This window comes from Leptodactylus fuscus, chromosome 4 (genome assembly GCF_031893055.1).
Source record: "Leptodactylus fuscus isolate aLepFus1 chromosome 4, aLepFus1.hap2, whole genome shotgun sequence".
Classification (NCBI taxonomy): domain Eukaryota; kingdom Metazoa; phylum Chordata; class Amphibia; order Anura; family Leptodactylidae; genus Leptodactylus; species Leptodactylus fuscus.
In genome coordinates, this window is record NC_134268.1 from 133,713,279 (window position 1) to 133,725,798 (window position 12,520).

The window sequence follows — 12,520 nt, forward strand, 5'->3', positions numbered from 1 at the left end:
TTTCAAAGATTTTCTCTAACTATCTTAGTGATGACAGTCTGTTGTCTAGATTGGTTACCAATGGATACGACTTTGGATGCAAAAACTTTCTATGGTCTGGGACTTGTCAGGAACCCAGCTATGATTTCCTTACTGTCGCTGGGTTATCAGGCAGGGACACTACATGTATCAGAAGATATCCCGGCCACAATAAGGATATCATGGCTGATTTTCTTACTTCAGAAAGTTCCTACATTCATGGTCGTATCCACTGGCAACCGATCAAGACAACAGACTGTGACCACAAGATATTTAGAGAAAATCTTTAAAACATTGCAAAACGTTTACTTATATTTGCAAACATGTTTAACTTTTAATTATCTACAAATTTAAAAAGAATTATGTTCCTGGGAAGACCCCTTTAACTCCTGCATGAGGGTTGTGTAATGTAGTACACTCACTGTACTTATTAGATAGACTGCTTGAGATGCTGTACACTATTTGTCCACATAATAAACTGAGTAGACCACTTAAAAACCCCTTTAATGACACGTGACACAATAGTACAGCATGACCGCCAAGATGTTAGAGCCAGCTGACGTACTATTATGGGTGAAGCTGAGAGACAGAAGCTGGAAGGTACAGCTTAACACCTTGCTCTAGTACCTGCGCTCGCAGCTGGCATGGTGGTGGCATCTAGGAGCCTATTGGAACATGTGGGGTTAACCAATTTTATCGTGGTTAAGGGATATTTACTTATAAGCCAAATAGTAGCTATTGAATTAGTTTAGGAGCACTGACTGTTACCCCTGGTCACCATAGCCCCTCACCTACTCAGCCTTTACAGGTACAATCTCAGAGCCCACAAGTTGCTTTCACTTGACAATAGTTGTCAAGTGACAACTATATAGTGATAGTATAGTGATAGTCATTAAAGATGTTCTTGACAATTTGTCTCCAGAATCTTAAGTGTAGTTGTCACATGTAAGCCATTTGCCTTCCTTATTTGTAAAGGAGAAGGTGTTTCCTTGTACCTCTTAAGGGACGACCTGTCCTGCTCGGAGCTTTTTGTGATGACTGGGAGGAGAAGAGGTGGAGCCCTCCTTAAGTCTGTGTACCATATAAGGAGGGCTCCTACTTCAGTCCGCACCTGAACGCTTTATTCCTTATGTAATAGAGCTTAGCAATAGCTACTTGAGAAGCAATACCTGAGACCAATAGGGCTGATAAAGAGGATTCATTGCACTGCCGTAGACTCCATTAGTAAATGAGTGGCCGGAGAGCTGCACATAAGCCATAAGCATCCTACAATAGTATAGGGTCACTGATAGTACATGTGGAGTCTGAGCAGCCGGCTCCATATCACCGCTATGGCAAGGATTTCTGTCAGTGTGCTGGGAATTATAATAGGCTTAGCCTATGCGCGGGCCACTGAGGTAATACAAGACCACGAGCCCAGAAGTGAGGATGGCGGGCACGGGGAAGAAGGACCCTCCAGTCTCCAGATCGTCACCTTTAAGTGGCATCACGTTCAAGATCCCTATATCATCGCCTTATGGATCCTCGTAGCCAGCTTAGCCAAAATCGGTGAGTCGCATCTGTACAATCCTCAAGTCCATATCTTGTCATCCATTCACATTTCTGCCCTTTTAGGCTAAAGCCGCACCTAGCGGGTCCCTGCAGGAAAAGTCGCGGCGGCAACGCCACGTGTGGCCCCAGCCTAAGCTTCCCTTTATTCTTAAGATGTTGTATCAAGTAGCGGCTCCGACCCTCAGATAACCCCAAGTGTAAACGAGAACGATCCGAAGTATTCTGCAATGGCTAGCTATAGTTACTGCAAAATGGTGAGGTCGGGGACGCTACAAACCAGCCAAGCACTGACGGATTGTATCACTGGCTAGAAGCTGTTAGAGCCTTCTTTTTATATACTGTGCTGGATATATATATAGATATATACACACACATATATATATATATATATATATATATATATATATATATATATATATATATATATATATACAGTGTAGTCCAATGGAAGTACTCAGTTTTTCCCAGCAAACAGTTCTTGGGAAATATATTTTTGTGAATTTTTGTCTTCCAAACAAGTCTTTTGATACAAAAACTTTGGACTGTATTTTGACCCCATCTTCACATCCAGGGTGGGCTATAATTGTACCGGCTGGCATGCAATGGGCAAAATGTTCTACAATTGTAACAGCTGGCATGTAGACATAGATGCCACCTCCTTACCCATGACAGAAAGGTCAATTAAATGTTGTCTTGCATTGTGCAGATAACAGAATATTTCGTCCATACATCTAACATTAGGTTGATACTCATGTTCGGATTTCTGTTCTTTGAGTTCACTTGAGGACCCAAAAAACAGAAACCATATCCACTTATAAAGCGGTTACTAGAGATGAGCGAGTACTGTTCAGATCAGCCGATCCGAACAGCACGCTCCATAGAAATGAATGGATGCACCTGGTACTTCCGCTTTGATGGCGGCCGGCTGCTTAACCCCCCGCATGCCGGCTACGTCCATTTATTTCTATGCGAGCGTGCTGTTCGGATCGGCTGATCCGAACAGTACTCGCTCATCTCTAGCGTTTACCCATGGAAACCCACAGACCTCATAGACTATAATGGGGTCTGCCCAGTTTCTGGCCGAAAAAATGCAGAAAAAATAGTCTTACTTGCAGGACTTTTCTCTGTGCATTTTTCAAGCTGAATGGGGGAAGGACTCCAACGCTCACAGACTCAGAATCGATATGTTTCTATTGTGTATGCATGGAATTTTGCAAACCCTTTTTTTTAAAGATTTCTGAGAAAATTTGCCAGTAGAGCATTTAACTATGTCTCTACTGGTGATGGGGAACACAGGCCCCTGTTCATGTGATTCGTGGTGGTCCAACTTTTGAAACCCTCATTGATCAGACTGTGGGTAGGTAATACATTGTAGGACAAATATTTAAGCATATGATGTAGCTATATCTCCAAGCTAATATAAAACTTGGTTGAACAGGCATGTTTATTTAATATGGAGAGTAACATAAACTGCCCTGGCCTTAGGCCTGGTTCACATCTGCGTTCTGTATTCCGTTCAAGGAGTCCGCATGGGGACCCCCTGAATGGAATACCGAACGCATTGACAAGCGGTGAGCAACAAAGGCACACGCACCCCATAGACTATAATGGGGTTCATGTGTTTTCCACGCGGTGTCCGCATGGAACGTTTGGAAAGAAAAGCACTTCATGAACTAATTTCCTCTCCGCATCACTCGTGTGGACACCGCACGGAAAACACATGGACCCCATTATAGTCATAGTTACATAGTAGATGAGGTTGGATAAAGACATTAGTCCATCAAGTCCAACCTATAAGCCTACAATCCCCTACAGTGTTGATCCAGGGGAAGGCAAAAAAACCCATGAGGCTCGTGCCAATTGCCCTATTTCAGGGGAAAAAATTCCTTCCCGACTCCAAATCTGGCAGTCAGTATAAAACCCTGGATCAACTTGTCCTTATAATCTAGAGTCCATAACCCGTTATATTTTTCTCTTCAAGAAAGGCATCCAGGCCCTCTTTGAACTTGTTCAGTGAATCCGCCATCACCACTTCCTGGGGCAGAGAGTTCCAGAGCCTCGTTGTTCTTACTGTCTATAGTCTATGGGGTCCGTGAGCTTTCATTGCTCACTGCTTGTCAATGTGTTCGGTATTCCATTTGGGGGTTCCTGATGCAGACTCGCTGAACTGAATACAGAACACAGATGTGAACTAAGCCTTGTTGATCTCCCACAAGAAGAAATCATAGATTTGGCTAGATTTTGTTTCACTATTTTTTTTTTTATTAATTAATAACATATCAGTAGAGAACATTCAATGAATAGCATACCAACAAATAGACATATTAGGGTGCCTTCACACGGCGTTACGCTCCATGCTTTTTTCTACATTTTACACGTGTAAAAATACACGTGTAAAATGTAGTAAGCCATTGAGTTCAATGGTTTTTTTCATATAACGCGAGTCTTTTTGCGCACGCGTCTTTTAACACGCAAAAAGACGCATGTTAAAAAAAAAGCCATTGAACTCAATGGCTAACTACATTTTACACGTGTATTTTTACACGTGTAAAATGGACAAAAAGCACGGAGCGTAACTCCATGTGAAGGCACCCTTACTGTCAGGTTTGGATGTATTTAGGCTAAGGCTAGTCTCCCACAACAAAAAAGTTCTGTGGGAAAAATCACGGCAGCAACACATTACATTTTTTTCCGCAGCACTTTTCACAGAAAGTTTGCAGAGGTTTCCTCTGCTGACTTTCTGCTTCAATTATACCTATAGGGAAACAGCCAGCATTCTGCAATTTCCAAAACCGCAACGGTTTTAGAATTTGCAGCATGTCCACTGCGCACATTTTACAGTACTTTTGGATGGAATTCGCTAGAAACATTTTGTGTCATTTTTTTCCCCACACCTGTCTAAAACTTTGGCACAGTACTGTATAATTAATTAATTAATATATATTTCTGTATGAATGCATTGTAATATATATTTTTATCTGTAGAATGAAATAAAATCATGGTATGATCAATCAGACTAAGTATGACAAAAACCGTTTCCCCGAAGGGCCTTGCAATTAGAGGACAACATCACCCAGCCATTACATACAGGTTCCATGTACTCTGGAAATGTTTAACTGACTATGTTACTGGTTTTCTTATGGTTGGTTAAACACACTCATTATAGAGCACCTTAAACTATTAATACAAATTCTTGTAATTGAAGTAGTTCTTACTTAATGATGTGGAAATAATTGCAGTTATTTAAATGGTAAAAGGTTATCGTATGTTAATATTACGCATCTTTTTTTTTTCATTGCAGGTAGAAAATTGTCTTTTAGATCGTATTACAATTGATGTATCAGTGATTGAAATACTTTAATCTATGTTAAAATCAGAAAAAAAAATCATGCATAGATTTTACCTAACTTTCTTATTCTTCATATGCATAACTGTAACCTTTATATGTGGTATTATTTTAAGGCCTATTACACTGGGCCTATTACAATGTTCTGTGTTTAAGAAATGTAGATCAACATCATGTCAATCTGTGCTCCTTTAGCTCTATTTACACAGTGAAATTATTGGAGCTTTGTGTGCCCAAATATCACTTAGTGTATCTCTTAGGCTACATTTATACAACCAAGGGTCAGAACGGCTGTGAAAAACACTCCAATTTTGACACCTGTCTTGCACCCGAGGGGAACCTGTTTTCGTGGACCCACCACCAGTGTATAGAGCCGTGATGGAAAACCTATGGCATGCCGTCATCCAACCAAATTCCCTGCTACTCAGTGATCTTTGCTTTCAGCTGTATGTGCAACCGTGGCCTACACTGAATGCAGACTGTGACCTCTTCCCCGACACAGGCACGATGACATAAGTCATCAGTGCCTGCAGTCAGTAGAAGAAGAATGGCACTCTTTATGGAACTGCATACTAGGAAGTAGCAGATAATACTGAGAGGTGGCCTACTCTGAGTATATAGAACTTGTGGAAAATAGTATATAGCGTTGTGGGAAAAACCCTGACAACAACGCATCACGGCTTTTCGCGTAGCACTTTTCACAGAATGTCCACAGAGGTTCCCTCTTTGGACTTTCTGCTTCCATTATACCTGTAGAGAAACTGCCGGTGTTTCTGTAGGTATAATTGAAGTGCTTCGATTTCCAAAAATGCAACGTTTATTTTGAGCCTTTAGGAGGAGTATATAATACTGTGTGAGGACCCACTGTGTAGTATATAATAGTGTGTGGGGGCTTACTGTGGAGTATATAATACTGTGTGGAGACCACTGTGGAGCATGTAATACTGTGTGGAGGCCACTATGGAGCATTTAATATTGTGCCGGGGCTACTGTGAAGCATATAATTCTGTCTGGGGGCTGCTGTTGAGCGCATTGTACTGTCTGGGGGCCACTGTGAGACAAATATATGCTGTGTAGGGTCCCCTCACCATTTATATCACACAGTATCTATTTTATAGCAGATGTAATATTAGTACAGTGTCACGTTTGTGTCTATGTCCAGACCTAGAATCCGGACTGCAGACTGCACTGCTAAGGGAACAGGGGAGGGAAACTTTCCCTGACGCTATGGCGGCTAGCTAGGCCCTGCCTGCGGGTGGTGGTCAGCTGTTCCCAAGCTAGCTTTGGCCCCGACAACTCCTGGCTCTCTAACACGAAGGCCTAGCGACAGATAGGGTGAGAGCTACAAGAGGGTTAGGGACTAGGGATGCTAAGGTGGTCACCCCTACAGAAACCAAGGTGCAGCTGCAGACAAGACAGGATGGGGTGTGCTGGACAACAGACACGCAGCACAACACAATACGCAATAAGAGAATGAGGAGAGGGACAGTGCAGAGGTGAGGGAAGGGTTAACACAGGACAGGGGCAAAACAAACTGGAACCCAAACCTCACAAACAACAAGATAGTGCCAGGCAAACAGAACTGAAGGACAGGGTAGAGTGGAAGTGTGGAGGGACAAACCAGACTCACACACAAGGAAACACTCACACCACTTCCTAGTCAGTTGTAATACTACCAAAACACTACTCCTCCCTGAGCCACGAATTCTAGGTGGTAACCACGAAAACCGGCAACTAGTGAAGCCAGCCCTCCTCCTAATAAAGGCCCCAGAACCGTCCCATAGGATGACAACAACCAACACCTGAGGTTCGCTCCAGAGAACCTCAAGGATACTCTGAAGGCCAATGCCAAATCCACAAACAGAATGGACTAATGGCAAGGAAAACACCTGAAGACCACAGAACACCGGATCAAATCCCCACCAAAAAAATACACAATGTTATTACTAGAATTCAGGTTGTGACATACAGGCTATAATAACTCTGCACGGTCACTATAAAACAGATCCTGTGTGATGTAAATAGTGAAGATTAATTATTCAAAACTACCAAATACAGAGACCTTTACCTTTTTTAGTAAACAGTTGCTTGTATCATTGAAAGCTCTGTAAAGCCCCATTTACACGACTGTATTTTGCGGGTCGGTAACTGTCCACAATTGTGGATCCGCACAGTCTTAAGGGTTAAATTGCCGTGTTGGCACTTTGCAATAATTTAGTGGGTTTTGGGTTGCAGTTTGGGCACTCAGTCTCTAAATTACATTACAACCCCCCCCCCAAAAAAAAAAAAAAAAAACAAACAAAAAAAAAAAACGAATGTCACACCACTGTGATTCAGTAGAGTGAATATAGCTTTATCCTGTGCTTTAGCCTAAGGCCCCATGTAGCAGGCTACAGCAAATAAGCGTTGTGGGAAAGACCCTGGCGATAACACATCACGGCTTTTCCCGAGCACTTATCACAGAATATCCACAGAGGTTTCCTCTTTGGACTTTCTGCTCCCAATATAGCTGTAGAGAAACCGCCGGCGTTTCCGTAGGTATAATTGACATGCTGCAATTTCCAAAAACGCAACATTTACGTCCCATGGGGCCCCGGCCTTAAGGATCTGCTTATTTTAGGACAATACATTGTTTTAGGTCATATTCCAAGACCCATAACTTTTGTTTCCTATTGATGTAGTTGAATGAGAAGTTATTCAGTGGCACCATTTGGGATTTTATATATAACTTGTTCATTAACTTCTATTAACATTTCTGTTTGGGGGGGAGGTGAAAACAAAACAGCAATTGTTCAATTGTTTTGTGTGGGTGGAAAATCAACAGAATCGACCTACATGATAAAAAGGAAATAATATAAGGGCAGACTAGATGGAAATTTTGTTATCTTGTGCTGTCAATGTATGCTTCTGCATTTTTTTGCATTTTGAGTGCCTTTGACTTTACACCACATGGGGCCTTGGTCTTAATATGACACTCCACAAACAGCAGATCAGATGGTTCCCAGTAATAACAAACATCAGTAATAATCACCATTTAGTAGTAAGTCCCATAAACTAAGTTTAGAGACAGTTGTGTTAAAACTATACAGCCCTTTAAAGTTTTACATCATTCCAAAAGTAACAGTAAATGTGCAAGTCAGAACTGCTTGTTGTCAAGTGAACTCATTAAAATGTTGTATGCATTTTAAGTGCTAATTTCCTTCTCATTTAGCCTTGAAAAGCTGGAACGAACCTAACTTAATCCAGTCTTTAAAGACCAAATAAAACTATAGTTAGCATATACTGCAGCAAATAAATTACATTTGAAGGTATAAAGTTTGATTATTTTCTAGTCAAGGTTAATGATCTTGACATACTCACGTTCATAATGACTAGTAAACGACTTGTGCTTTGTAAAATGGTAGTAAACTGGTGTATAATTATATTTGCAGTACATATCTTTAGCAATAAATGTTTATTTTTGATCATGCCTTCACAAAGTCATAATTTCTAGAGATGAGCGAGTACTGTTCGGATCAGCCGATCCGAACAGCACGCTCCATAGAAATGAATGGATACACCTGGTACTTCCACTTTGATGGTGGCCGGCCGCTTAACCCCCCGCGTGCCGGCTACGTCCATTCATTTCTATACGAGCGTGCTGTTCGGCTCGGCTGAATAATAATTTCTATATACAGTATGTATATAAGGTTAGAGTGATAGTAGTGGGTTTTTGATATCTGGGCTTTGATTTATTTATTTATTTCATTCACTCCCGTCTGTTTTCATGGCTTTTGTACTCGCTTAGTTGGAAAATACCATACTCCAAATCTGCTGCCACGGCCTAGGTATTTTATTTTCGGAGTTGAATGGGACAGAATCACTGAATAAATCTCCTCCGCTCATGTTCCCAGGGGCATAACAAATTCTCTTTGTGGCGAGAACTACTGCCTCCATAACTCCCACTGTTTAGAGTAAGTTTTTATCTTACACTTTGAGAGATATTGTAGTCAATGAAGATGTAATAGTGAACATTAACAGTGTCAACCTTGACTTGACTATCTAATTGGCGAACCTCAAGCTAACCAGATCTCACTTAATACACAGCCTTCCTGCACTACCAGTTCCCATTTGGTTTGAGGCTGTCATATACCATGATAAACCCAGGGGCGTAACTACCAGGATAGCAGTGGTATGAGTTGCCACAGGGCCCGGGTCATTAGGGGGTCCGGCGTCAAAAGATCCAGATTTTTTATTAATAGGCCGTTCTGGCTCCTGCTAATGGCCACTGGCGCTAGCAGAAAAAGGAACCCATTGAAGTCAATGGGAGACTTTTTTTTCAGCGCTGAAATTCCACACCAAATTCCTCACCATTTTCCTCGTGTGAATGGACCCCAAAACGGACATTACAAAAAGACAGCCAGAAAACTAGGCACACCAATTGAAAATGGAATTTAAAGACGGACAGTTACATCCGTTTTTTAATGTCTGTTTTTTTCACTGTTATGCGCATGTAGCCTAAGACTTCATGCACACGACCGGATGTGCATCTGATGTGGGGCTGAGTTTGCAGCATAATGCATGGAATGATACTCGAAATGACATCTGAGTGTCATCCAAGTGCATTTAGTTATCCCTTAACAAATATGGGGGCCTATCCTGCTCCATGTCATTGGACGGAATGGATCCAAAGTCCTGATAGATGTGAATGCATAACAGAATGCACTTGGATGTCACGCTGAGTGTTACCCGAATGAATTTCACTGCAAATTCAGCGCAATATCGCATGCATACTCGGTCATGTGCATGGGGTCTAAAACTTCTATTCCGCAACCAATGGACAGATTGGGCTGAAAAAGGGGCTGTTTTGTATCTTAGGTGCACCTGTTTTCATAGATCTCTTATAGATTGGAGGGATTCGTGAAAACGGACAAAAATAGGACATGACCTAGTTTTTTTAAAAACTGTAATTTTTATTGAAAGGATTTTTGTAAAATACAATACAACACAAGAGTTGAAAACCTAAAAAACATGAACGTGAAGCAATGCATATAACGTAAAATAGACTGGGAATGTATACACATCACAAAAACCTGAGAGTAGAAATGAGGGGGTGGGGGAGGAAGGGAAGGGGAAGGAGTTAGAGACCATTCAAAATACAGTATGCGTCCCAAGATGACCATATAGCCTGGAACGCCTCAACAGTATGATTAAGTGTGACTGTCAAGTTCTCCATGCTACGGACATCCTTAACTCGGGCTACTTGATCAGAGCCAGAGGGAGGAGAGGCACTCTTCCATCGGAGAGCGATGAGAGTTTTGGCTGCGGTACAGAGATAAAGAAACAATTTAGAGGTGTGCTTACCCAGAGGAGGAGATTGAGGAGATAGATGATGGGGTCTAAAGGGACACCTTGAATAAATAGAGCGTCTGTAAGGGACTTGACCTCCACCCAGAATGGACAGATCCCTGGACAGTCCCAAAAAATATGATACAGGGTACCGACTCCTGCCCGTCAACAGGAGAGTAAACACGACTGGAGAGAATGTTTTGTTGTTCTGGTTTTTTTTTAATGTTTCACCTTCTCTGGCCTCCTGCCCCAGTTCTGCATTTCCTGGACAACCCTTTTAAGGGAATATATAGGAGAATGATTAATTAGGGGGCATTATTAGCTGAGGTATTATTGTTTTAATCAAGCATACAGGAGTATTTTTTAGGGGGACACGGCACATGATTGATTTAAGGGGCATACAGGAGTATTATTAATTTGTGGGCACAGGTGCATTATTAATTGAGGGGCACTATTAATTTAAATGGTTGTTCTATGACAAAATTTTAAAGCAAGCAGCAGGCGAGCATTATTATATATATTACCCCCCTTTACCTGCTATAGGGTTGTCTGTCACCTTTGCTTGTATACAGAGCGGCTGCAGAAAGATGTCACAATGGCAAAACCACAGCAGATCAACGCATATATACTGCTGTACTGTAGAGAGCGGTGATTGGCTGCAGTGGTTTTGTCAACTTGACATTAGTGCTGCAAATAGAGTGGTGAAGGTAGTGGTTGGCCCTGTGCAGGAACATAGGGGATGCAAGTAAGTGTCAGTGCAATTTTATTTACAACCCTGTCCTGCTGCCTGCATTAATATTTCTGAACCCGAACAATCTCTTTAAGAGGGCATTGTTAATTTAAGATACATATAGGAGTGTCATTCGTTTACAGAGGATTTTTATATCATATATTTTATAATTGGGGGTAGCAGCAGGATGGGAACTTTGTATAGGCAAGGAAAATGTGGGTCACATGTCTGGAAAAGTGAGGAGCCAAAGATGTTTGTGCTGCAAACTTTACAGAGACAAGCTGTGGCTGGAAGAAGTGGTCATGGCGGTCCAGATGGAGGAGACGAGAAATATGAAAGATTACAGTCAGAGACGTCAGTTGTAAGTCACAACATTTCCCTGTACTGTATTTACTTAAACTGTATGCAAAGCCTTGTGTACAGCCAGTATAACACTATACAGTCACCGTGTAGTGATACTATCGGAATACTCAGGTAGAGGGCACACTTGGATATGTTTTCCCTCCCTGTACCAAACCCCTAGATACGCCTTTGCCATAGATTTCTGTGTGGTGTCCGCACAAATCATGCAGAGAGAAAAGTACTGCAAGCAGCACTTTTCTCTCCACATGAGTTGTACGGACACCGCGTGGAACACACATGGACCCCATTATAGTCTATGGGGTCTGTGTGATTTCTTAGATAACCACTTTTTAATGTGTTCGGTACCCTCCCCCCCCAATGGAATACCAAACTCAGATATGAAAAAGGCCTTAGCCCTAGTTGCTGCTTGTTATTTTAGATTAGTTGTCTATAGAACATTTGTTTTTTATTACTTTTGAGTTGTTGAATGGGATATACTGCTCATAGGTAATTGCAATAGTTGTAGAGTTAGGTTCCCTGAGTGATTCAAGTCAGGGCTTATCTGGCATTGTTTAGTCATCTCAAAGAGGTATCACTATACTATACACTTAATCTATATATATCACCAACACTGAAAGCTGCTGTTCTCCTCTCCTGCTTGGGTTAATGTTTAGAATAGAACGCACTTTGTTGGTAAGTGGCTTATTATATTTGTATTTAACACATCCAATACATTGCTTTAAACAAAGACAACCCCATTAAATAGTGCAATTATGGTAACAATGACACCAACACAAACACAGGCAGTCACCAGCAGTTAGGCAATGTTACAGTCAAACAAAGCGAACACATGAGCTAAGACTCACTTTAGACAGAAACCACTCTGTTTGTTAGGCAAAGATGGAAAAACAATATACAGTTTGGTTTAACACGTTTGCTGAGGTGGAGTTTTAGGCAAGCATTTCCCGAAAACAAAGCTAGCCACCATAATCTTTGTCACTTTGCACATAAAAGTAAAATACAACAATTAAGTACAAAACAATGGTTGTTTCTTACATGGACCTACAATCATGTTTACATAGTAACATAGTATAGTTAAAAAAACCTCTTTTACCTCTTCCCGCTGCAGGCATTTTTAATTTTTAAAGTCCCTGCCTTCCAAACCCCATCAAACCCAATTGGAGATTCTGTTGCAGTGTTCATTG

General features: G+C 41.5%; 1 protein-coding gene across 1 annotated transcript in view; it reads left to right on the forward strand.

The window, feature by feature from the left end:
• The first annotated feature begins 1,349 nt into the window (after positions 1 to 1,349).
• Positions 1,350 to 12,520, forward strand: part of SLC9A3 (solute carrier family 9 member A3) — a 67,282-nt gene continuing 56,111 nt past the window's right edge. The window contains exon 1 of the mRNA XM_075271990.1: positions 1,350 to 1,566. Coding sequence (XP_075128091.1) covers positions 1,350 to 1,566 — 217 coding nt within the window. The remainder of the gene's footprint in view (positions 1,567 to 12,520) is intronic.